This window comes from Larus michahellis, chromosome 1 (genome assembly GCF_964199755.1).
Source record: "Larus michahellis chromosome 1, bLarMic1.1, whole genome shotgun sequence".
NCBI classification, from domain to species: domain Eukaryota; kingdom Metazoa; phylum Chordata; class Aves; order Charadriiformes; family Laridae; genus Larus; species Larus michahellis.
Window position 1 is genome coordinate 99,794,898 of NC_133896.1, and position 27,399 is coordinate 99,822,296.

Consider the following 27,399-nt stretch of genomic DNA (forward strand, 5'->3'; position numbering starts at 1 on the left):
TGGCAGGTGATTTACTTTAAGAACCTGATGAAAACACAGTATATGTATTATACATGATTGTATAACATGCATATATATATAAAAACACACACAAACAATAAATTCAATAAACACAAGAGGCAATCACACAGAGGCAGGCCTCAATTCTCCAAGACAACATGTGGTGCATAGCTTGCTTATTAAAGAGCAGCAAAAGCCTTGCCTTCTGAGGCACACTTCTCCTACCAGTAGAAGCCATCTGATGGCAAAAGATCCAATTCCATGTACATGTGCCTTCACCTCCACCAAATTAATCAAGTCTTTTTGACGGACTATTAGAGACTGAACAACATTTTTCCTGAAGGAAAATGTACGAGAGCTGGGACAAGAGCTAGTCTAAGCTCCAGCTGATATCCAGTAAAAAAGTGTGTCAAAAGCAAGAGAAATAGAATTTTTCTTCACATGAACTAAGCCATACTGGAGCAGATACTACAATATCTGTAGGTGTGTGACAGTGATCACCAGGGATTAAAGGAAAAGGTAAGAAATAAAACCAGGAAGGAAGGCTAATTAAGTGTCATTTACTTACATTGCTCAAAACAGAAACTCCACACTACAACAAAAATAGCATGACAGCAATCATTTTGATTAATTATTGAGAGCAAACCCCAGAGATTTATTTTGCCTAATTTTCAGATAAGCTGAACTCCTTTTGAGAAAGAGGGAAAATTCACAGCATGTACACTTCTAAGTATTTAATTTCATGTTGCCATTTACCAAAAAGCAATACAGAAACTCTAGACTAAGATTGCCAGAAACTGCCAACATGCACAATACAAAAGAGGTGGCAGATCAATGCTATGGCAGCAATAGCCAATGTATACCAAAAGAAGAGCAGAAATACTTTGATCAGCTGCGGGCTCTAAACTAAACTCTTGAAATTAACCACAGATGATTCACAGACACTGTAGAGCAGAGGAAGATCAGAAACAAGTGGTATTTAACGAGGCATGTAATGGCCAGACAAAGAACTACTGCCAACCACATACGCTGCTTTTCTAAAGTGCCAGGCAGAAGTGAGTCTTCCTTTTAAGCAAATGAGAATGTGGACTATTGACATGTATCACACATGGACGCTACAGAGCACTGTGCACACTGTGAAATGACAGCAGCCCTTCAGTGAGAAGTGCTCAGCACCTTACAGATCAAACCTAAGGGTTGAAAAAAAAAGAATATATGGCGACAGCTGACCATGAACAAATGAATGAACATGCTGTAATGAGAGAAAAAAAAAATCCCACAAGTAAGGGAAAAGCAACTTGGTCAACTTAGCTGGTGGAAGTGGAAAGAACAAGAGGGTAGGACACAGTGCTTTAGAAAGCGCACTTGGTCACACAGGCTGAGTCCCAGTTCTTACCACCACATTAGACTGGAACAAGCAACTAGCAGGGGGAAGGATGTTATTAAAAGCAGCGTTGTAACAGCCGCAATTATTTGAACTTAATGTTGTCAGAGCTGCTTTAAAGAGGTTTCATACTCCGACAAGCATTTTGTGCATGAATGCATAGGAAAAAGAGTGGGTCAGTACTAGAGTCAGCAATTAAATCCACGCTCTGACCTATGTACTCAAAAACACACCATCAGATGTTCTGAAGGTGTCTGACTTAGGGATGGTATAGAGTGCTCTTGCCTTCAGTCTTTGGTTCAAATTTAAATTGAGTTCAGGCTTTTATTTCAAAAAAAGTCACCCGATATATTTGCGACATTTTATGTGGAGCACAGTGGTGACAGCATTCGATCCCCCTTAACAGAGACTAGTCTCCCATCAAATCAGCTCAGCAACCGTCACCTTTTATCAACTGTGCTGAAAGCAAATAGAAGGATGAGCAGTCCTTTTCCAGAATTTGCAATATTGAAGGGAATATATCCATTTACAAGAGAAAGGAAACCTAAATTACACATAAGCCATCTAAATAAGTCATCAAACACAGAGCGCTGTATCTGACTCCACTGTAATGCTGAAGGGTCATACCCAAAAAGATAAAGCAGCAGTGGGAAGTTAGATGCACCGTCCTGCTTCCAAGAGTCATCCTGATTTCTTTTAATAAGCTCCCACTATAGATCATCTCACTACCAAAATATTACATAAAGCAATGACACATTCACTATGCACTTAAAAATTTCATGTGAATTTTATTTGTCTCCTTCGTTTTGCAAAGTCTTCTAAGGAAACAGTACCATCAGACATCAGAGAACCAAACTTTGGCTGGCATCCACCTGTGAAGACTAACATGCAGGCTCAGGAAAAAAAAAAAAAACCCACAACCCTCTCTCCTTTATCCACAACAGTTTTCATACTCACATTCCCTAGTCCACGTTCCTAGCATAGGAGTCCATAAAAAAGCAGAAAGGAAAAATCCATACTAGCAGAACATTACTAATTCTATGGGATCATACATTTAAGACCTATCATAAGTTTCATAAAACTACTCATTCATTAGCTTGTAAAAACAGAAGATGTTGTAATCTTAAAGAAGATCCATAAACCATACATTTTAATACAGCCTTTTATCCAGAGAAATTAAGATTGTACTGTATCTTAGATGCATACAAACTTAAGCACTTTATTTTGTACCAAGGGCATAATTTTAAAATTCCCAAACTCCTGAAAAGACATCTTCATGTTTCATTTGAGATAGGCTTCTTTAGTTTAGCTTAATGCTTCTTTTATTTGCTTTAAGCTAAGATAAGATTGCTTCAACTGAAATAACAGAGAATATATCCAGATGATCAGCATTTTTTATTAAATTGTTTTACACACTCGTACTCTGATTTTAACCTCTGCAAATTTGATAGCATCAGAAATACAGTTCAGAACTTCCTGCTTCGAGTGCCACATGAGCAGAAGGCACCTCCACGTGCAGTTCAGAGCAGGAAGGCTGCTACATGCCACAGAGGGCAACGTGCCACAGCCTGCCTCACGTCATGCTGCCTTTTCAGTCAAGGAGTCTAGGTGTCATCTACTTGTCAGGAACACACCTACTGAAGGCAACATTCTCTTCATTGTTGTTGCTTTTGCCTCCACCAGATCAGCTACAACTTTGGGTTTGGAACTGCTCTCAGAACGACAGGTACTCAGAGCTAGGATACTTACACCTGTACATTTTAAGTGCTCCACATGTTTCCACCTGCCGTATAGCAAGCTGCATGTTGCAGTGGGACATTATGCCCTTTCTCAGGAGAAAACACCAACCAGGTGCTGTACTCACCTTCACAATCAGACTCCGGTGCTCCTCAGACTGACTGAAGTTTGTGCCCATTTCAAAGATACTCATCGTTCCTTCCTCACACAAATTCATCCAGGTGTGGTATTCTTCACGCTCTGGCAGTCTATCCCAGAATGTCTTGAAGACTTCCCAGACTGTCTCCTGACACACTGAAGGCACAAGAAAGGTCTGGTGTTAGTACAACAGGAGTGCTTCCATAGCATGGGTGGCCAGGATAGTACTGTCCAAATGTTGTGTGCTTTTCAGTACATTAATATATATAATACAGTGACTATACACCTACGTGTAAATGTGTAAGGTGTTGAAGGGACTGACAATGAAGATCTGGTGGATCTCCCACTCTCATACTGCTTCCCTCCCTGATTCTTTTTACTGAAGTAATTAATTACTTCCCTAAAGAAAAAAAGAAGAGAGCAAGAGAGAGCGCACTTGTCTCCTAACAACCATCAAGAACAACAGTATTTTCACTGAGTGAAACTGACCTTGACCAATGGGTCAAATTTTTTGAAAATTCAGAAAACCAAAATAACACGGCAAACTTCCTCACAGAGCTTAATTTATAAGAATAATAGTTGCACTGATCAAAGTTTTAGAGGCTCAATCAGTAACAATTCCTTTGGACTCACCTTTAACACAGAATTTAAAATAAGTTTCAGAAATCATAACTGCGCTAATAATTTGAAAAACAAGGCAGGATGATGACACAATAACACAATATCCTAACAAATAAGTCAACTTCTAACGCTACTGCAGGTATGCACTGGGAAAGAACTAGATATCTCTGACTGAACAGTCAGTCAGTGAATTAAGGGTTAAATTATCTTGTACTACGCCAGCTGCTTAAACACCCCAATCTTGCATGTGCTCTTTGCCAATCAGAGCAGTTGGTCACATAGCGCTCAAGCAAGAACCTCTCTGTGACCCGGGATAACTGAAAGGGAGGAAGATTTATAGGATTTTCCTTGTGTGCTGGAAGAGAACGCTAAAAGAAGAACAACTCTAAAAATCACTCACAGCAGATGCCAGCCTGGAGTAGTAGCAGACAAACCTGCTTTTTGGCCTTAATCGGATTTCACATACAGTTCAGCAGAGGGATGCTTTGCATTCAGGGAAAGTCTTGATATCATAAGCAAGACCCTTACAAGAGGCTGACTGTGAATCTACCTTCGGAAAGTCATTTTCTTCAATCAGCTCCGGGTTGCCAAAACCAGTACCTTACTGCTGTTTCTTCTTGGTACTCTGTATTCTGAATTTGAAAATCTATGAAATGTACTTGCTTGTGTAAAACTTAACACATAGATCACATATGGAAAAATCCCTTCATTCAACGAAGAGATGGACATTTTTCTTAAATTCAAAGGCTTTATAAACAACAACCTTAAGGAACTGTTTCACATGCAGTAGCATCCGTAAAGCTTAGCTGATTCTGACACTCTGGATGCCACCACACAGAACTCCACCCTGAATTTCAGTTTATTAGAGCAGTTGAGACCATTTCTCCATTGTGGAACTCTACAGATAGACAGATATCTCTCACTTCCACGCCACGTTCCTGACAGCTTTGCTACACGGAGATCAGCCTTGTAGCTCATTTAATACGTATGACTAGAGAAGAATACAGTCCTCAAACTCTGCATTATTAACTGTCAGTTGTATATTACTGCTCTAGCACCCTTCCAGCTAGCTAACTTTTAAGGGATGGTAATTAGGTAAGGAGATTCAGAGATGCTTCCGATCAACTTTGCTTATGCATCGCAATTAATCAGAAATAAATAGCCAAATTTACAAGCACCCGTTTATGTTATGCTTACTTCCTCAGGAAGCTTCTTTGAGGAAGCAAAGTCTTTGAGGCAGGGACCACGTTTCCATATGACCTCTGCACAGACCTCAGGCAATGAAGCCATAATCCTGCTCTGGGATTTCTGAATCCTGCTGGAGTGCTAATAAGCTTCCCAAAGTAGAATGACATCTGCGGTATCCTCTCTACCATCACACTCCTAAAAGCTGGGCATCCAGGAAAAGACTGTCTAATCCTACAGTTTTCAAATGGCAATAGGCAAAGGATTGGCTTTACAGTTACAAGTAATAATTGGCAGTAATAATTAAAGGCAGTTTTCCTTAATACTCTTAAATAAATTTAATCTCTTTTTTTTAAATAAATGTGATGAGACACTGTCTTGCCTGAATACAAGCTGCTGCTGTATGAACAGTTGGCCCAATCAGCTCCCAATAGATTAAGGATTTGTTGTGTGTCCTTTCATTTGGAATTAGATACCCCACTGAATTCCAATCCCAAAGGCTTTGTACCATCTGGGGGCTCCAAGCCCATTAATCAGACCTAAGCTCTCAGAATAGGGCCATATTTTCCGTGGAAAGAGGAAAGGGGACACGGATAAGGAGTCACATTCTGTCCTCTTGAGCTTGTGTCCTATCTAGCCATTTCCAGTGCAGCGAGCAGTAACAAGTTGGACAACACGGTGCAAATTGCTCCTGTATTCAGAAGGAAAAGGCTGGCCCATTTCTTCCTCCCGAGTAGTCTGAGAGTTTGTTAGTTCTGACACGCAGGGAGGGATTAAAACCCCCAGACAAACATGTACTGCAATTGCCATTTAAACACTTCCGTTAGCCTTGCCCAGGAAACTGCATCCTCAGCCACGGTGGGCCGCTTGCCACACACAGTCACCCTGCAACCTTGTTGACATGCAGCCCATCTTGTCATTATCCTGTTTATTCCAACTGGCCAGTTTGTAAAGCAGGGGATTGCTTTGCTGGATAACAAATCCAGCCTGTAAGGGCTCAACCCAAGACCAGCCCTGGGCATGCTTAGACCTATATGGTGCTCAAGAGCAAATCTGTAGCCTGGCTAAGAAAAGGAACAAATTTGTTTCATTCTTTCTTTCTCATACACCTTTTTCAATGCTTTGTAGTTAGATGAAAGTTGCCACTCCAAGCACAGAAAAAGAACAGCACAGTTTCTTCATTGTGGTTCAAATCATGCTCATGTAAAGAAAGAAACAAGCGTGATTTTATCTCCCATCTCTTCTTCAAGTATGCCAAAGAGGGAGACAGTTCTTACCATGGCTTCATTGACGTGGCCGCCCAGGGAACCGAAGAGACACCACCCTCACAGCGCATTCAAGTTCCACAACAAATGTGATTAACCTTCTTTTAACTTGAAGGTGAAGCCCACCCCTGTGGCAGATTTTTGACTATCTGCTGGCCAGGGAGGTTTTCCAAAGTTTCTTATCAACAAATTCTTGAGAACTCCCATATAAGAAAAACATGTTTTTCCTAAATAGATTATAAACATTCTGAGACTCTGTAGACAAAACTTGGAGACAAAAATGTAAACAAAGTTAACAGGACTTGACTTGAAGATTCAGTAACTAACTATATTTTACTGTATAAAAACAATTCACTGTCTTTCCTTTCTGACCCTCCAGCAACTTGCCAGCATCTGTGCCACATATACTATCTACATATGCTGACAATAAATGAAGCAGCTTTTGACTAATATGTAAGATAGAAACTTCTTGAAACCAAAATAGAAAATAAGAGAAAATCAGAGTTGGGGGGGGACACACAACCAAACAGATTTATCAGTAAGCTTTTTGACTAGAAACGTAACTTTGAATTTTAAATATAAAATCTTTAAAGTAGATAGGGAATGGAAAAAAATTGCAGCCTCGGAGCTTACCACAAATTGACAAGAACCCAACAGTTCAGAGTTACGACTGAAACTGCTTGCTTCAAACAATACGCTGTGTTAACATACTCCAACTACGAAGTAAAATAAATCTGCTGTACAGGCTTTGCGTTATGATCTTTCCAGGAATCGGGTTTCTAAGACTAGCTGCAAAAACCCTTAAAAACCAACCAAGCAGCCAGCCCTGCCAGGATGAGGAAGGACCTGCTGAGCAGACCCAGCGGCGCTGCTGCCACATGCCACCTGCTTTGCAGATCAGCCCTCAGGGCATGTGGGAAGAGCCCATCTCTATGGCTAGATCTCACGCCAGACTTTCACTGGCCTGCTACAGGGGTAGGCACAGGCACTGATACGTGGGACAGCATTAGCAACACCAGGCCCTGGACGAGACAGGATTTGCAATGAGGCCTCTAATCCCTGGCAAACAATACTGATTAAAAGCATCATAAAATCGAGATCAATCTTTTAAGGCAGTGAGCTAAGAGCCTTGAAGCTACATGTGGGTGGGAAGGTAAGCTCCTCTAGAAAATTACTTCCTTTGCCCCACGGCTACAGTAATAAATAATGTGTATTTTAGTGTTAACTGATCTCTCAAAGTTGTAATTTTCCTCTGAAGAATTCAAATGTTAAAAAATGAAGACTCATGAGCTAGAGAGAGGCTCCCTGCTACAGAGATGTGATCGCTCCAGCTGTCTACAGGAAAGGAAGCAGGTATGCAGAAGATGTGTAACTGACTGACATGATGAACCAGAATTCAGACCAAGAACTCAAACCAGACAGCTTGTTCTGCATTTTTTCTCCAAAGTACATTTTGCATGCACTTACTACATTTTGCATGTAGTCCATCCTGAAATGCCTCAGAAATTCAAGTCACTTAACTCATCACTGAGATAATTGTCTTCAAGTTGAGAGAGAGTGTCAAGGCAGCAAAAATGGAAAGAACAGCACATTTGGCCTGTGCCCTTGTGCAAAGGCACTTAAAGTAGGCAAGGTCTTGACTTTTAAAGGCTGTAACAGGTTTCAAAGGCTGCCTCAGAAAGACAGACATGTAGTAAGACCATGCGAATCCCAGCATATCTACTCTGGAAGCCGAAAAGCCCAGTCCTTGGGAGCTTATCTGCTTCAAATGCAGTGTTTACACTCAAGTAATAACTTACAAATAATAGTGAATATCCTGAAAAGCTTAAGATAAATTGTGTTTCAGCCAAAAAAAATTCCACGCAGGCAGGCACCACCCCTTTTCAGTCCTATAAATCTGTAGGAAGGGGTGGAAAAATGTTTATTTGAAGCTTCCTTTCCAAAAGACTTTACTGTTCTTTTCAAAACCTCCAGCTAAGATCTGTGACATGGATGATCTGACTCCCTGTCTCTCTCTGAAATTGCTACCTCTCATGCACCTGGGTAGGATACAGAGTCCCTGTGGCTCCAGCTTTACCATTCGGGATGCATTTAGCTCTCAAATGAGAGACAATCAGCCTATTACACTCAGTCAATGCTCAGGGATTTCTGAGGTTAATTGAGAGGGCACCATATGACAGCACTGGGCACCTAATAGGGGGTAGGTTGGCTTTCTGGCCATTTGTGTAAGTGGGCAGTGCTGGAGCTTAATCCCAGTTAAATCCCATTAGTGCTTCTTAAGAGTTGAATCATGTACAGTGGCTAGGAGCACCGAATCAGGCTGAACATTCTATTTTGAGGCAACGAGGCCAACTCCTTCTCTCTTTCTGCACAACTGAATGGCTTAATTGCAGTGGGTTTTGATAAGGACTACAGTGACAGGAGACTGACAGACACCTCTTAAGAGATATTTCCTGCAGACTCGTTGGCACTTGCTAAACAGACTAATATACACACATGCAGAGAATTCACTTCATCTGTTGCTGAAATACTGCTATGTATGGCCTATAACATAGCAACCCTTAAGCAATATACACAACAAACCAGGATTTTAAATTAAAATAGTTGAATGGGAATTAACCAATCCACATAAAAGATTTTTTTCTTCTTTGAACACTCATATACTAAACTCTATCACACAACCTATTCCCACCAGTAATATTTCAGTAACTACAAAGGAGTGTCTTTCATGAAGAGAAGCCAAGCTTTTTAGAAGCATGTGCTGACATCTAATAATTCAAATGTAGCGGGAGAGAGAATTAGACCTTCTACAAATAAACTTCAAAAATGTATTGGCTGAGTATGAGTGATGCATAATACGTGCCAGGGATGAGGGGGAAACAAAGAGAAAAGGCTCACTCAGCCAGACATGTTATTTATTGTATGCTTGTTTAGCCAGGTACTTTTTGTGACTTTTGACTGTTTGCTTTTATCATTATTCAGCAAGATTTGAACAAATTTGTAACATTTAGAATTTCAGCATCAAATTGAAACTTCACTCTTAACTCTGTCCATGTGCAGAACATAATATCATTATTTCTAATGCTTCAGTAAATAGATTTGAAGTGACCCAAGAAAGGGGAAAACGAGAAAGCTCAGTGCTATGCCCAAGATTACCAAATCCAGGGATTCTAATCATGCGTTCATTCCTGAGAAGTACCTTTTATTCTTTTCAAAGTACCAAAATGTCCTTGTCTGTCATCAACTATGACAGACAAGAATACGGTCTACTTCCTTTTTTGGTCAGTATCTTTAAACACTATCTTTAGATTTTCAGCTTTATCTGAAGCTCTGGCTGACAAAAATGGTTCTGGCAGAGACTCTCTGGTCTGCTCTTGTGAAAAGAAGATGTACTCACTCACGAGCGTACATTGAACTGTTTAAGACAGTGGATCACAGTAGGAAAAAATGCAAACAGAATTCAGGAAAGGTAGCTACCAGAGTAACTACATCTCAGAGGTGGCAGAGACCAGCAGTATTCTGAACCTTGGTGTCAAAATCCAGCAGGCTTTGTTTTACCCACTTAACAGGCATAGGACAGGGAAAATGGTGCAAGCCATGCTACCTTGCAAGTCCTTGTTTTTGTTTTACTGGCTAATTCCCCTTCTAAACCTATTGCAATCCTCAACCATCTACTGGCAATTTACACCAAAGGAACTGGACAGATTCACTGAATTGTCTACATAAGGTGACTGGTCTGATCCAACTGACTTTTGGCCTGAGCAGGTATAGCTATTTTTCATATAATAAATTTTATTTAACAGGGGCTTGGGCTACCATCTCCCTGCCAGCAGTAAATAACATCATTATTCGTAATCAGCCACATACAGCACACTCACTATCTGAAACACCACTATTAGATTTCCACGAAATCTGTTTTGCGAAACCTCCAGTTGCCCATTGGACACACTTTGTGTTCATCACAACAACCCAGCTATGAACCACCACTAGATTTACATGACTCTTCCAGCAGCAACCATAACATTACCACCATTTAAAAGGACACGTGTTAAAAATACTCTATAAGATCCAACCCATAGACCTACAGTGCCCAATCTATAAGCATCTATGCCTGATTTCCATCCTTATATTCTAAGAAATGAAACACAAAGCCAGCCCACAGCAGCAACCTCCATATACGGCTACAAGAGACGCAGAGGCTATATTGTACTGGGGACCATAGAGACAATCATAATCCCAGATCCATCTCAAAAGAGACTGAAAATAGTATCTTCTGCTAATGCAAAACTCAGTTTGTTCTGCAGTGTGATTGACTGTAGGCATAAGTCAGCACTTGAGAAATCTGACTTGCAGGTGTAGAGAAACAAGTACAAAACCGCCCTTATTCTTGGCTGGTGCTTCTGACTAATACAGAAATAATAACAACTGCCAGTGAATAATCATATCATTACTTAGACTTTCATATGGAAGGGTGCTACTGCTGTTTTATAAAATACTGATTTTTCTCCAGATCCCTGTATTTTGCCACCCTTTGATCTTTTTTTAATGATTTATTACATATTTGTAATATCTCTTTGTCTTGTATCGTTCTAAGGCTGAAAAAATACAGATGTTGTAGTCTGGGGGGTGGGGGGGAAGCTGTATACTGTTAAGCCTACAGCTATATGACATAAGCACTTGCTTAAAGCTTCTGACAGAAGTGTTCGTCAGTCAGTCTCTGACACTAATAGAGGTTTTAACAAGCTAGCAAAAGTAAATAAAGCTTGGAGCTACAGAGAGATAATTATGTTCCCACCTGCTTCCTTCTAAGGCAGATATAGATAGAACAAACGTAACCTGGATAATCAGCACATGCAAACCTTTTCTTTTTTTCTAACAAGCTCTAACAACCTTTCTTTCCATGGTAGCGGCAAAGTTTTTTGCTAATAGTAAAGTAAAACTAAGGAAATAATAGACTGCACTGAAACCATCCTTTCCAGAGAAAGTATGGGATATTAGAATTATTCCTTACTTCAACAGATAGAGAACACAAAGAAGATTCTAAAAATGCAGACTGAGACTGAAAAATCAACTGATTCTGTGTACCTTCATATTTCTTCCCTTGTGGGGTCAGTTATTTTCCTAATCACTGAGAGCAGCTGGTCTCTGAACGCTAAACTGTGATGACCACCCTCTTTTCTAGGACTATTTTGTTGTCAGTGCAAAGTCCATCTCACTATTTTATCACTGCACCGACTCAGCTAGCTAGCGAATACACAGTTTCAAGAAAAAGCCAGTATATAACTCAATAACACTCAAGGAGCAGCTTTACTGTGAATGAAAGTAACAGCATCATCAACTCTCACTTACCTCAGGTGCATTTACTCAGGATGTGATTAACATCACCAAATACTTGTGGTGCAGCACAAGCACATTGCCGCTAACAGAAGGAAGATGACAAATTGCTTGAATCAGACCTTGCTTGACTTGCTGCTAATTAGTCACCTCTGCTTCTTGCAGAGATCTTTTTCAGAAGTTGTAAGCTAAAAGTGCTAGGGGTGATCATAACATCTCTGCTCAAGAAATCCTTGTGGGTTGTGGAAGCCGGAAGTCCAGTAGGAAAGCAGATGGACTAGGTGGATTTTTGATTCAACCTAGGACCATCATGTTCTAGATAAGCATTTACAACCTAATTTACGGATTTTTCTTCTTTGTTATTGCTCACACTTCTGCTTACTTGCCCTTACATACCCCTATCACAGATAATTATGGGGTAACTGCAGTTAAAGCACATAGCATGGATTCCTTTTGAGCAAAACAAAGAACAGTTGAGTGTTACTGAGTGTGACTGGGTGCAAAGCCCATCAAACTCTGTGTGATCATCTATGTCAACACCCCTTGCAAGCTGGGCACAATTCATATTTGAATGAGGCTCTGATCCCATATAATTCCACTTTGTTCTCCAAATACATTCTTTATGTTTACTTTTACGCAGACACGCAGCAGCTCTCAGTCTTAATTCTTTATCACTGCTCTAAGTGAATAAATTGAATTACCAGTGGGACTTTCACCTGTAGGCAATCAAAAAAGTCTAATTAAACACATGACTCCAAACACCTTTCCTTCCCCTTTAAGCAACAGCAGCTCCTTCCCATTCCATCAGTTACACACAAACATGTTAAGACACTATGAATTGTTTGAATGCTATAAAACAGACACACAGAAGTACCAGAAAGTGCTGCATGACCTTGATGTCCCATTCCAGTGTTGTCATACGGAAGGGTTTAAAATACATCATATTGCTGTAACATTTCATCACATGAAAGAAGCTGTTACTGGGAATATTTCAGCTTTTCAGAGAAAGTTCTGTCACACCAACTGCTACATCTTAAAAGAAAGACTTCATCTCTATTATACTACAGCCTGAAACAGAGAGATTGGCTTTCCTGACAAGAGAATACACCACGCTTTGCACAACCAGCCACAGTCAAAAAGTCACGTGGCTGAGACAGTCATGCCTCAGACTTGACTCTTTTCCAAAAGATCCCTCATGGAATTCTACTAACACTCAAAGAACACTAAATAAATACAACAAGCTCTGCCATTTAGCTAACCTGTACATAACACCTATTTTTCTCAGCATTCAAATTGTTCTATGAGAAAGGGTGAGTAATTATTAAACACTAACTGTGGTTTCAGGGACTGAGAGCTTTTATAATGTATAAGTGTAACCAGAAGATGGTTTTTTAGCTCATAACAGCTCTCAAAAGGAAGATCATCACAGAAAACTAAGTTTCTTGGGTAACAATGTATTTCCTACGGCCTGGTATTTATCATGTCTAAAAGCTTCATCTATTTTTTTTTTTTGTAAATGAACATTCTTTATCAATTACCCATGAGACGCACAATCACTTACCTCTGAGTCTGAAATATTTCAGATGGTTGGCAATAGCCTGCTCAACAGATTCATCAGGGCAGATCTTAACTCCACTGGGAAACAGAATGGACCGCTTCCTTCGTAACAGCACATGCTTGTTGACCTGTTCAGCATCCACAATGCCAGTGAGCTTTTTCAACTCAGGAGGCAGAGAAAGGTTTGCCAACTTCCAGCCACTGAGCTGAGGGGCTGGTGAACCACCTTTAGCCTCTCCTCCTCCTGTAGCTGAATAACCTTCTGCTGTAAAATTAAAATCACACATAAATGTCTTAGATGAGATAGTGATGCAATCACATGTATCTTAATGCCATTACTCTGGTCTCTGAAGGACGTAACTGTGCTTTTTTCTGTTAAGAAAACCTGTCTGTACGACTGTACTACTATAAATAACCTTAATGTCTTCACAACATCCCATCAAATGTTAACATAACTTAAAGCCCTAACCTTTTGAACACTAATGTTTTGTCTTTAACTTCCCTTCTGTGATTTGGCTTAAATCAATGGGACTATATTTCATAGAATCATAGAATCATTTAGGTTGGAAATGACCCTTGGGATCATCGAGTCCAATCATCAACCCCACTCTACAAAGTTCTCCCCTACACCATATCCCCTAACACCACATCTAAACGACTCAAACACATTCAGGGATGGTGACTCCACCACCTCCCTGGGCAGCCTATTCCAGTGTCTGACCACTCTTTCTGTGAAGAATTTTTCCCTAATGTCCAGCCTAAACCTACCCTGTTGCAGCTTGAACCCATTCCCTCTTGTTCTATCGCTAATTACCTGTGAGAAGAGACCAGCACCAACCTCTCCACAGTGAAATTTATTTGTGAATAAACATGTACTTAAAAACTTTCAGGGCCAGGAATTAAATAAGTAATTAACTAACAAGTCCCTTTATTCCATATTTTCTTTCCACAAGAAACATTTATATCCCTTGCATCAAGAAAGCTGCTTGAACTGACAGCTAGCAAGTAGACCTTTCACCACCATGAGAACCTACACAACTGGAGCAGGGGAAAAAAAGAAAACAGAAAAAAAGGGCTCATCAGCTTTAGCCTTTTTTTTTTTTCTTTTTTTTTCCTTTTCTTTTTTTTTTTTTAAATTCCCCTCTTATTTCAGTTGTTCCGCATCACTCTAGAGGAAACTTTAGAGCTGAAGGGAGAATGTGTCTATTTGATTTTAGTCTGACAGTCTAATTCTCTATCCTCCACAGTCAGCTGATCTGAAATGAGTTAATTCAACCTTCTTCTTTCAACTTTTCCCTGAGAAAACATGACTGAAGAAGAGTCACAACGAATCATTTACTAGAGAAAGAACAGTAATAAGCGTATGGCATTTTTCATCCCACAGATTATGAGCTTATTCTGCAACCTCAAAGTCAATAGCACCTTTGACTTCGATGACTGAAAGATGAAAAACATGGTTATTTTGATGAAATACTAATAGTCAGGTCTACTGCAGAAGACCACCACCAGGGTGGTACATCACAGGGAGAAGGTAACATCAGAAAAGGTCACTAAGGCAAAAACCCAATCTTTACCCAAACTGACACATCTTCAGCGTGCATAAGCAGAGGACAGAACCTCACTTTTTAATATTTAATACAAAATTATTAATGAAAAAGCACCAAGTGAAACATTTATCAGTAATTAACGTCCCTCAAAGTCGGGAAAACTTGCCTCCTGTAGCTACATTCTACACTCGAAACAACACAAAGGTACAGTAATACCTCCTGGAAATTAAGTATTCCATATTTACACTGATATCATGGCACAGATTAGCCCCCTTTGTTGTAATTAAAAGAGAGAGGTATTTTTATTTCTACACACTGCCATAGGTAAACTTTGAAAGCAAGAATATGAATAAGTTTTCTGTATTACCTGCAACTATTTGAAGATCGCCTTTAATCACTCCCAAAACCGGAAGGCAAAGAAACATTTTCCAAATGAAGCCAGACATACTTTTTTGTGTAAAAAATAGATTTAAAAAATGCAAGGAAAAAAAAAAAGAAAATCCCTTTTAGCAGAAATGCTGTTGTCTTTAACGTATCCTTGAACTAACCAAGTGCATTGCCCTTCTTGAAAATGCCTTGACGTCACATATAATTATCTTTGGAAAAAACATTAGGTAAAAAAAGTCAACCAAGACATCCTGTGAATGTTCTTTTCAAAGACAGTACTCCACTTCAGCGAAGAAGCAAGAAAAGGTGATGGAAGTAAACTCCTTGGAGCTAGCAGATGGACTGAGACAATTTTTTAATCTGGCCAGCTAAGCTCTTTACCAGAGCTTGTCATACCATTAACAGACACTCCAAACAAGGACAGCACCTTTCACATTTAATTAACCACGTTTTTTCATTGGCCCTTCAGTTTTTGCCCTTTTTTGAAATCATGCTGACAACAAAACTTCAAAGGGGACACATTAGTCTCCAGTGGAAGGTTTCAGTGTGTTTTGTCTGCTCCTTTTACAAATTTGTATGTCTAAAAATGCACTGACTTGCTTAAACAGCGATGCGTATGTAGCTAACACCGAAGCAATCTTTCTGTAGGATTGTTTCTTCTGGTGACAGAGCTAATTCAGCTCTGCTGCCCGAGCCTCTGCTAAAGAAAATCTTACGCTGTTATACCACTGTCCCTCGCATCCCAGAAGAGGGGTTTCTCTTAAAGACAACACCAGGGTGAGCTGGGATTCTTTCATCTCTGTTCAGGTATTATCCAACATAAGCAGTAGGAACAAATTAGTACAGATACCTGAAGAGATGATCAGCTAAGAAGAGCCGCAGAAAGGACAGAGTGCAGGAAAGCAGCAGCAATCTCCTCTCCCCTCCTGTCCAGGGTCAGCTCATTGTGGAAACACGTACGGAAGCAGCCCTGAAATGTCAGACTGCATTCGGACCACTAGGAAAAACCCCCATCAGGGCTGTCTCCTGGGTGGCGTCAACTCAGGACTTGCTGGTTACTGCATTTGGATCAGTCTGAGAAAACTGCGGGTTTGTCTGAAGTGACTATTTTTGCAGGCGGTTTTGCACAAATATTTCAAAGCTGGATTCCCAAGGCTTCCCAGACAACAGCCTGGAGAGCGTTTACGCACTGCTCCTTAGGTATACAGTGCTGACTCCTCTCTTCTAACTGCTCCGCTGATCTCCAACAATTCAGATGACACTGGTAATTCCTGATATTACACACAGGACACTCGCAGGAATCAAATAAAACCACCTTTGTTTTTATGCTCCGTCTTCTGACATCTAACAGACTCTAGTAGATACTTTTCAAAACAACAACATATTTTCCTTGACTTTTTCCACAAAACTACTAAAGTTAATGCACTGAGCTGCTCTAACACCCCCAAACAGTTTTTTTAGAATCAGACGTTTTGGATCTATCAAACCAGTGCTGTTCACCTAGGCTGGCTCTGTCAAGCTAACTACAATACCAGCAGCAGCACCAAGTGCCGCATACCCCACCAGAGCCATAAATTGAACGGTCCTGATGATAGGAGGCGCAGGAAGAACATTGCACTGGCGCTCATAAACTGTTTCGAAGTCCTGTTCAGCATCTCTAGGTAAACAGAGCAATTTTTGAGGCCAGCTTGGGTGCCTTTATTACTGTCCTGGATTCAGCAACACAGACCAGCCTTTTCTTTGTTTTTTTTAAATCCTTTGCGTTACCCTGCAAAAATACAAATGAATCAAAATTAGAAATACTATACACGCTTAAAAAGGCAAAGGCTAATTTACCTCCAGAATGCATGACAACTAATTCTTTTAGAGAAAATTCTCAGAATACATTTGCTTCAGTAAGAGTATGAAACCAAATTAAAAGTTTTCCAGGAGAGTCTTCAGATTTACAGCATTGCTAGTTTTTTTGTCAGCAAAGTACTCAAAGGCACTCAGCATGTGAATAGTATAAAAACTACCTGCTTTATAGCTGTCAAAATTTTTTTTCCATGGAATGGCTATGTCAGCTTCATGTGATAAAATATTTTAAACATTTAAATTAAATTTTATTAATATTAGTTCAAGCAATCAATTTTAAATTCAACACCGATTTTAGCACTGACATTTAGATTTACAACACCTGTAAATCTCCTAAACTTATAATAGCAAAATGCGTTAACTAAAAGCACAATCATCTTTAGCAGTTTCTCAACTCTTGCAATAATTTTGCAAGGTTGTTTTGGAAAACTAACTCCTCCCTTGATTTAACTGAAGCCTTTACAGTAATACTTTGCATCAGAAGATGCACAGTTCTTCATTTCCAGCAGCCAGATTGTATCTGTTCAGAAGTACTTAGGAAAAGCATATTCTTGCTAGGGGAAAAGGGGGAATTATAATCCTAGTGACTTAACATGCCACGGTCACATCAGTACCTCCAAAAATAAAAAGAAAAAATTCTGACAATTTGCGTTTCTGAAAAGAAAGGACATGTGCTTTCATATAGCAGATATGATTAAGCTGAATTACAGTTCTCTACTAAGTAAGTCACTGAAATTCTGCTACAGCACATACTTTTCTAATTGTTTTCAAATGCAATTTATTCCAAAAGCTAAATCCGCTCATCTCTAATAATGCCAAATAAAGGTACACCTTAATGAAAATGCCTCTAATGAAGAGCCATATGATGGCAGATACTCCCTATCTCCAAGCTCACAGGGCTTAATACCAATATTATAAATTGTCTCCTGGGACTGGCCTCCAGCAACTGACTTTATGGCATTTGACAGGACTCTCCAACAAAATTCCCAATCAGTTTAGCAGAGAAAATTAGCTTAAATGAATTATTTTCACTTGTTCAGTTTCTGTGGTTGCCGTTGCCATGCATTTCACCGTTAATCACTTTTTGCTTGCGCTTTTGGAGAGTTCGCTGGTGAACCGGCTCCCAAGAATAAGCAAGATCTGAGGCTGTTCAGCGTTCCGGCTGAGCAAATTCAACCCACCATAGCCTGTCGTACTGCCACCCCTGTCATCATGTAGTACTGTAAAGTATTTGGAGCAGAAAAATCAGGAAGTGAGGTCAACCTAAATAATCTAACACTTCATTATCTACTCTGTCCTTGTAACGTAAGGCTATTCTCAGCATTCCTCCTTTTCTGAACTGTTGATCAGATAAGTATCTCTTACCTTGTTCAATAGTCAAAGATGATCCCGGTGCCTGTGCTTCATCAACTTCATCAACAGTGTTTCCAACTTCAGTTTGGTTGGACAGAATTATTGCCCTTGGTCTTGGTTTTATGCAACCACTAATGGAAACATTTTTAATCCTGAAACCTTTCAAGTCTCATTTTACAACTCCTGCTTTTCCATCTAGAAACCAGAGTCTTTTTTGGTGGGAGCGTTGCCAGAAACAATATTCTGCTTCCCTGTTATAACCAAGATAAAAGTGTTACTACTGTGGCTTTTAAGTCTTTAATATTTTGTAAGGTGTAGTACTTAAAGAGTACAGTAAACTCATTTCAGGGTTAAATTCTAGGAGCGACGTCCCAGAAAGAACAGATGAACTGCAATGAATCTTTGCCTGCAATTCCAGAGGAAAAACACAGCAGTCCACAGATAATTTTTAAAAAGTACACTTCAGTTTCATGATTCACTTCTCCAGTTCTTGATGATAACTAGGGGCTTTTTTTTAAGTTTTTCCTGGAGGATTTAATTCCTACAAATTAATTCTCTTCCACCTCGTGTCTTGTGTCATACTTGCCAACATTACTTTAAATGGATCTCCATAACTCATATTTCATCGTGGAAGCCAGTTTCTGGTCCCACATAGCCAGAATGTAGCAGTTTCTGTTAAAGAAACTGATAGCTACATTTAATGCTTTGAGTACAATTTATTGCCTTGAAACCAAAGTATCACACCACTCCGTTTCAGTTAAGCAAGAGTTCATACAGGAAATGGAGATGCACGAGACATACAAAAAGGTCCCTGAAGTCAGTCTGGTGCCTTATACGCACTCAAACTTATCTTTGGGGAGTTCTAGCAACTAAAAAGGAAGCACAAAGGTACCTGGAGTGTAACTTTTTCCACGGACACTTCCTAGCATTCACCACATACCTGTTAAATGCAAATGGCTGGAATGGGGTGTGTTGCGGCTGGTGGACCCAGGTATTTCCCAGGCTAGTCAGTCAGGCTGTCAGGGCTGTTAGCCTGACTACCGAAAATGACTGTAAGGCTCTTGAGTCAAAAAGCAGCCTCGCTTGCCACAAGATGCTGTGAACTAGCTGCATGCCTTTCTAAGGACTGGAGAACAAATCATCACTTTGATACACATTTGGGTTAAGAGAGACATACCATGTATATACCTTAAAAGCAGTAAGATGGAAGACGGCCTATCTTACAGTTAGCTCACTGGCTACTTGTGGCAGCTGGGAAAAGAATGGTAACAATCACATTCAGCAACTTCCGGAGATAAGTTTAATATCAAAAGTATTGGCATTCTCATAGCACATATCTAACAAATCTACAAAGGCAATCCTTTAATGTTATAAAACCGATTTAGAAAATTTTATACATGACTTCTGCTTTTAAGTATCTATAAACCAGTCAATTTAAAAAAGAAAAATTACTTTAAGATAAAAACTAACTTTACCATAAGAAAAAGCCCAAACTATTTGTCATAAGGGAACATTGAAAATGTGCATCAATGAAAAAGGTGCAGAGAAAGGGCACGTGTTTCTGCATTTCATCTTTCGTCTGCCTTACAATAAATACACAGATTATCGCTGTAAGTAATGCTGATGATGTGACTTAGGTGATGAAAGCCACAAAACCTCTGGGATGAGGGGTGCAAATGTTGGTGGGGGGTTAGTGGCAAACTACAGAATTAAAATAGAAACAAAGACAAAAACCACACAGTAATTGCACTAGGCTGCTCACAGCTATACAGAAGGTAATTGCACTCACCAAATAATTTTGTTTTAAAATTGCCTCTCTTCTCCAGAAAGAATGCTTCCTGGTTTGAGAAACAATCGTGGGGGATTTTTTTGGATGACTGTACAGAACCTGAAGTAGTAACTGGATTTTCCAAATGCCAGGTTTCAGAGTTGTCTTGAGGGAAGGGGCCCTGAGAATCCTGCAATGCCATAAAAATGTTCACATCTTTGGGTTGCCCTCAATTTTTATTTTAACTCTCTAGCCTACTTCCAGCTTTGAGCTCTGGGTCTGTAGATAGGTTTATGACACAGGTGGTTTTGGTGGTTATCTGACAGATGGTCCTTCTCAGGGGTGTGATCACGCTTAAGTCTACTTACAGTGAAGAACAGGAGAAAGCATCCTCTTAAAACAATCACCTTCTATCATGCGGTAACTACATAAGAAAGTGTGCACATGTCAAAGTGTTATTGAAGTTTTATGCGATCACTGTTTAAAAAAACCTACATAAATATGTATTAAAACAACAATAAACTTGTGCTAGTTTATCAAATCAAGTCCAAGTTCAAACACTCAAATATTCGTGCATCTTTACTCAATTCTCCTGAGCAAAGTATAAGTCTTGTTTGTTTTATATCCAAATTACATATCTTAGAGATATATTTCCCTGGAGGTATTTAAGAAACATGTAGACATGGCTCTTCAGGGCATGCTCTAGTGCCCAAGATTATTGGTTTGTGGTGGGGTGTTGCCTGTGGGGTTGTGGGTGTGGAGTTTAGTAGGTGGGTGCTTTTTTTTTTTGTGGGTTTTTTTTTTTTATGTGGTTGGACTCGATGATCTCAGAGGTCCCTTCCAACCACTAAGATTCTGTGATTTTATATAACATAATGACCTTTTTGAATGAAAATGGTATTATTTTAGCAAAACACCTCAAACTTCAGAAGCTGTTGAGCCACAACCTGCTTGCCTTTCTAATGCAAGTGATCCCATTAGATTCACAGGTATAACTCCCAAAAATAAGGCAAACAGGATTAAAAATCTATTGCCTACATGTATTGCATTGGCATGCACTTTGAGAGCAAGATTTCTTAAATCTGATAAGAAAAAAAATAATAAAAAATACTTGAAAAACAAATCCAGTGTTGACTTTAAAAGATTTCAATGGTCACTCTAAAGCAAATGTCGTTCCACTCATGGAAATAAATTTTTATGATGAAAATGCTAGGGAGTGAAAAAAATGAAAAAAAATTATCAAAACTCAGCAGCCACAAATCTTGGCAGAATTTTCTGACACATGCAGACCTCTTCTGTATATAATCAGAAACAAAACAAAAAATACATCTCTAAAGAGAGTCAATATTAGATCCTTAAATTAAAACAATACATAGTATTTATTCTATCTGTATGAGCTGCAAAATTGAAAGAGACACAGCATAGGGTCAAAATCCTGTCTTCGGGCCTGACCCCTACATAATCATCCATGTTTATATTGATTTGTAAAGAACAGGCTCCAGAAGATTAAAATATTTTTGCACCCTTGCAGCACACAGGGGTGCAGCTTCCATATTCCAAGTAAAGAATCAATTAGCAAGCCATCTGTATTAGCCTTAACTTATATATTTACACTTTTATCTACAACCTTCTCCTTTCCCCTCACAACTGCATTCTATGACCACACAACCCAAATGAAACAAAAAATCTTTAAATAAATAAAGACTGAACAAACAAAATACTTCTTCTGGGTTTTTTTTGTTTTTGTTTGTTTGGTTTTCTTTTTTTTTTTTTTTGGTCTTCCTTGCAAGGCAGAAAGAGCTCAAATCCTGCTAAGCAGAGTTCCAGTTACTTTATACAGCAATGTTCTTTGCCAGGCTTATTAGATTCATTAGCTGCTGCTGCCACTATGCTGTTGAAAGTGCAGTTGCAAGATCAGGTCTCGAATTTCTTCTCTTTTGCTTCTGATCAGCTGACGAGGGAACCACTTGTCCAGGTGCAGTGGCTGTTCAAAGTTAACAATGGGATTCTGGTAACAGAAAAAGGAGTATTTACAGCATGAATTTCCTAAAGCAACCTTCAAAAAAAATTTCAAACCATTTTATTACTGCTGAGACCAAGGAGGCACAAACAAGTTTCCATGAGACAGTGACAAGTCAAATTCCAGTTCCTCCATGGTAATCGCATATGTACATACCCTTACCACAAGGTACTCATGGTAAACACCAAACAGGTTACCACCACTTCTCTTAAAGATACAGCTGTATAAGCACATATTCAAGGCAGAATCCATGTACTATGATACAATCAGACATACCCTTGTTATCTAAGAAGGGACAGATGCACTTCAGCCCCAAAACACACATGGACAACCACAATATAGGGAAGGATAAAGCATACACCAGTTAAGCATAATGAGGTTTTGCTGCCTCAGGCATGTGTTTTTCTGTCATGAGCTGGTCTGTCTGATAGAAGACAACAAAGAATCAAGAACGCTGTTAACAGTTTTAGCAGGACACGAAGAGGGGGAGAATTCAAAACAAGAGGAGAGCAAACTGAAATGGTTGAGAGATGCTGGCAACTTTAGCAGTAAGACCACAACACCACATCTGATTTGCCAAAGTAAATTCTTCTCCTCTTTCCCTCTTCATTCTTTTGCCATGCCTGTATTTTACCTTCTCTTTCCTTTGCATGAAGTAGTGCATGATAAATTGAAAAAGCAAAGTGAAAAACACACTATGATTAGCAGTCTATGAGCCCTGGGGTATGTTTAGGACAAATTACAACCACCCTGTCCTGGCCTTGCTTCTGCAAGTAGAACATGACCCCACTGTTAGAGAATGGGCAGTTCAAAAGCATTGGTAAAGTTTTATTTCCCACCTGCACAAGAGCTCAACTCATCTATCACAGAATCATAGAATCATAGAATTGTTGAGGTTGGAAGGGACCTTTAAGATCATCGAGTCCAACCTTTAGCCTACCCTGACAAGAGCCACTTCTAAACCATGTCCCTAAGTGCCCCATCTACCCTTTTTTTAAACACCTCCAGAGATGGTGAATCCACCACCTCCCTGGGCAGCCTATTCCAATGTTTAATAACCCTTTCAGTGAAAAAATGTTTCCTAATATCTAATCTAAACCTCCCCTGACGTAACTTGAACCCGTTTCCCCTCGTTGGAGGGGAATGGTTGAGGATTGAAGGAATTTCTGGAGGTCATCTGGTCTAACCGCACTGCTCAAGCTGGACATCCTGGAGCTGGTTGCCAGGACCATGTCCAGACAGCTTTTTAATATCTCCAAGGAGGGACACTCCACAATCTCTCTGGGCAAACCGTACCAGCACTTGGTCACCCGCACAGTAAAAAAAAAAAAAACACAAAAAACCACAAAACCAACATTTCCTTATGTTCAGAGGAACCTACTTTGTTTCAGTTTGTATCCATGGTCTCTTGTCCTGTCATTGGGTGTAATTATAGAAGCCCTTGTTGCCTTTGACATTCCTCACCAGATTAACCTCCAGCCGGTTTTAGCTTTCCAAATTATGTCCCTGCACGCCTGGACAACATCTCTGTATTCCTCCCAGGTTAACTGTCCCTGCTTCTGCTTTCTGAATGCTTCCTTTTTATGTTTCAGTTTTGCCAGGAGCTGCTCTTCCATCCATGCCGCCCTCCTGGCATCTTTGCTTGACTTCCTGCTTGTTTGGATGAACTCTTCCAAGCAGATCCCTGAAGAAGCCAAAGTCCAGGCTTGTGATCTTGCTTTTTGCCCTGCTTCCTCCTCTCGTGATCCTGAACTCCACCATCTTATGGTCACTGCAGCCTTGCTTATGAGTATGCGGTCCAGCACAGCACCTCTCCTCACCGGCTCCTCTATCACTTGGGTCAGAAAGCTGTCATTGATGCTCTCCAGGAAACTCCTGGATTGCTTATGTCCTTCTGTGTTGTCCCTCCAGCATACGTCAGGGTCATTAAAGTTCCCCACAGGGACCAGGGCCTGTGAACGTGAGGCTGCTTCTAGCTGTCCATAGAAAGCCTTGTCCTCTTGTTCTTCCTGGTCAGGTGGCCTACAGCACATGCCTACTCCTACGTCACCCATATTAGTCTGCTCTTTAATCACTACCCGTAAGCTCTCAGTTAGCTCCTCATTCAACCCTAGGCAGAGCTCCATGCATTCCAGCTGCTCTCTTACATAAAGGACAACTCTACCTCCTCATCTTCTCAGCCTGTCCTTCCTAAAGAGCTTGTATCCATCCATCACAGCACTCCAGTCATCTGAGCACATTTTGACCACATCCCTGTGATCTGAAGAAGACCATAGTCCTGCAACTGCACACAGATCTCTAATTCCTCACATTTATTCCCCACACTGTGTGCATTAGTGTACATGCACTTTGGAATAATGATCTGTTCTACCACAGAAGATAAATCTGTCCACTGGCCAAGGCCCTACACAAGACCTTCCATGCACAGGACTCTCAGAAAGAACATGGAGCACATGTATAAGCATCAAACAAGTGGAGCCATTCAAAGGCCAGAGCAAAAGGGCAGTGCACTGATCACTGGGAGGAAGAGTTGGGGACACCCTAAAAGAGAGTGCCTGAAGCCCAGCATCTGCAGATATTTAAAGGTATGTGCTGAACAGGAAAGAGAGGCTCCCTCAGCTCTGTGCATTGGCTTTTAAGGATTCCCCCCTTCCTCTCTCTGCAGAAGCTGGAGCCTGCAGAGCCACTCAAAGGCCAATGCCCAAGCTGATCAAAGTTTTAGAGGCTACAAGAAGAGATGCACAAAACAGATGCTTTTGTAGCATCTGTTGGCCAGCAATGTGTAAACTAAGTAGACTCCAAACACATCCAAGTATTTACGGATACTGAATGTGTCAGTGTAAAAACAACATTAAACTACAAGGTCAGAAATGTTTGCCAACAAACACAGATGAGAAACTGTCTGTGCTCCAGATACAAAGAGCCCTGCCACTACCTGAAGAATGGGTTTCATCTCTTCCTCAAATGGCTTTACCCCTTTTTGAGGCTGAGCATCACAAGCTTTTGTGTCTGGCTATTTCCCTCAGAAATAGTTTTTTTTTTTGAGTTTAAAGTGATTTTAGGGAAAGGGGAGGTTAGTTTACATTTGTACCTGAAAGAAGCTTTCCACGTATTGCAGCAAATAGACCCCACAATCACTGCTGTTATCTTGTTTAGGCACTCTGGGACACAGGTCAATCATTGTTGATTTATTAAATTCTCGATAAGTTTTTCGTTTAGCTTCCCATTCTGCTTCAAGGTACCTACAGAAGAAAGCAAACAGATTAAATACTTGAGAAATAATGCACAATGCATTTTGGAATACTACTCAATATTGTTCTGGAGCTGGCCAAAAAGCTAAAATAGCTTTAACCAATTTCTTTCACTGAATCTGTCAAAGAAATTCATACAAGGAACAACACAGTTTCCACTACCCAATATTCTATCACACTCAGAGGCATCTCTACCACATAATATGCACTATACAAAACAGAAAGATGCATGACGTTATTCAAAAAACAACAGTTAATTGAGCTGAGTTTCTTCAAACTATTAGGACACCAGGACATTTTTAAGCCTTAACTAAAGGAAGAACTCAAGTAATCTTTCCTAGCTATCACACAGATTTTTTCCTGGGTTAATCCTCAATGGCCAGTGGTGGTTTTCTAACCTAAGCAAACTATTAAAAAAACCCCTTAGAATCCACCTTACAAACAACTTCATTTACAATTGCACCAATATGACTCTTGCAACCTATGAGTGTACAAGGTACATAAAGACTTGTTAAAAACCTTAAAGGATCACTTCTTTAATGATTATGACTTATTTGTTATCAGGCTTTTCTATTTTTCTTGTGCTCAAAGAATAGAGCACTAAGTTCACGCATCCCACAGAGATTTAAAGAAAAAATAAAAAAGAAATTGCTATTTCACTTTTCCAAGACACATATAGTGGGGATGCCTCTCTATGTAGAATAAAGGTTTAATAAAAATTTCTGAGTCTCATCTAACCCTCACATAGTATTTTGAAGAATTTACTTTTACAAGAAGGATGTACTATTTGGTTTACAGATTGTTGTTCCTTTCAGTGAAGCAAACACAACAGAGAACAAAAAGAACAATTCTATTTGGCTTCAAATATTTAATATTAGCAACTTTTAAAAAAGTTAATAGATGTTAAAGTCATTATGAGCATGTATAAGTAGTGAAAGTTTGAAGACATTCTTCCAATACTTACACATTTACTACATAAAATACTGAATGTATTTTTACTCTCACTTTTCAAAACAAATAATACTATTCTGATACAACTATACTGACACATGAAGCTTTTAGAAAGCTTCAGTGTAGTTTCTACTCTTTGCACATAGGAGTGAATTTAACATTGTAATTCTGTAAGCACCATCAAAAAAAATGAAGAACAGCCCTTTGGAAAAAAAAATAATTTAAATTTCAAAGTATTCATTTTAAAGAATCTGGTTTTCTACCCTTAAAAACACTGACCATTACTAAACTGGATGGGATAAAAAAAAACACACAAAAAACCCAGACACCCCCTCTACTTTTAATTATTTAATTTTTTAAAAAATTTCAAAAAGACTGCCCACTTTACAATTTCTCCATATCTCGGCTGCAGAACAAAGACAAGCTTTTCACCCAAGCCTCCATATTGCTATTACAATTTTCTTTGTCATGGCTCTTTATTGATTTGCCTTTAGCGTTAGAAATGTACACCTTTATAGAGAAAAGTATTTTGAACATAGAAATATGCCAGGCAGCATGTCTTTATAATAAATAGAAACTGTAGTTACTTACTCTCTCAAAACCTGAACTGTTTTCTGCACAGAACCAGCTTTCAAAGAATCTAAGATGAGTATACAAGGCCTGTACACAACAAAGAAAACCAAAAAACATCACTGTAGTCTTTCATTACGAATACTACTGAAGCAAACATTTTGTTTGAATACAGCTTAACAAGAGCATTCATATCTGAACAAACATGGAAAAAACAGACAAGTTCCTACAGTTGTGGCTTTATGACAAATCACTGAATGACCGCACGTTTCCTACTATAATTTAACAATACAATATTAATATGAAACAGAAACATACCTTTTACAAATCTGCCTTTCGGAATTACTTAAGGAGATCTGGGAGAAGAGAAAAATAAAAATAACCTTAAAAAACCTACAATTATAAACTCAAATGTCTTCATAGATTTAAGGGTAAAGCCAAGAGGCTCCCATTTCAGAAAGGGAGAAATTGATAAAT

The 27,399-nt window shown here is 39.5% G+C and overlaps 2 protein-coding genes across 23 annotated transcripts in view; both read right to left on the reverse strand.

Moving 5' to 3' along the window:
* The window catches only part of IMPG2 (interphotoreceptor matrix proteoglycan 2), a 62,809-nt gene extending 44,158 nt beyond the window's left edge, over positions 1-18,651 (reverse strand). For 3 of the 8 annotated variants that reach the window (XR_012588493.1, XM_074595964.1, XM_074595955.1), the window contains exons 1-3: positions 15,136-16,668; positions 13,226-13,486; positions 3,249-3,415 (exon numbers count right to left, since the gene is read on the reverse strand). Coding sequence is in view for 7 of the 8 variants with exons in the window: in XM_074595964.1 (XP_074452065.1) it covers positions 3,249-3,415; positions 13,226-13,486; positions 15,136-15,214 (507 nt within the window). In the remaining variant the exon portion in view is untranslated. Of the gene's footprint in view, positions 1-3,248; positions 3,416-6,342; positions 6,477-11,679; positions 12,352-13,225 lie in introns of those variants that run through there. The other 5 variants (XM_074595983.1, XM_074595974.1, XM_074596014.1 and 2 more) reach the window with 5 other exon arrangements.
* Positions 18,652-19,639: 988 nt separating this feature from the next.
* Positions 19,640-27,399, reverse strand: part of SENP7 (SUMO specific peptidase 7) — a 50,021-nt gene continuing 42,261 nt past the window's right edge. For all 15 annotated transcript variants that reach the window (XM_074596145.1, XM_074596033.1, XM_074596091.1 and 12 more), the window contains 4 exons: positions 27,241-27,278; positions 26,944-27,012; positions 25,242-25,392; positions 19,640-22,138 (listed from right to left, as the gene is read on the reverse strand). In XM_074596145.1, the coding sequence (XP_074452246.1) occupies positions 22,001-22,138; positions 25,242-25,392; positions 26,944-27,012; positions 27,241-27,278 (396 nt within the window). In that variant the 3' untranslated portion in view covers positions 19,640-22,000. The remainder of the gene's footprint in view (positions 22,139-25,241; positions 25,393-26,943; positions 27,013-27,240; positions 27,279-27,399) is intronic.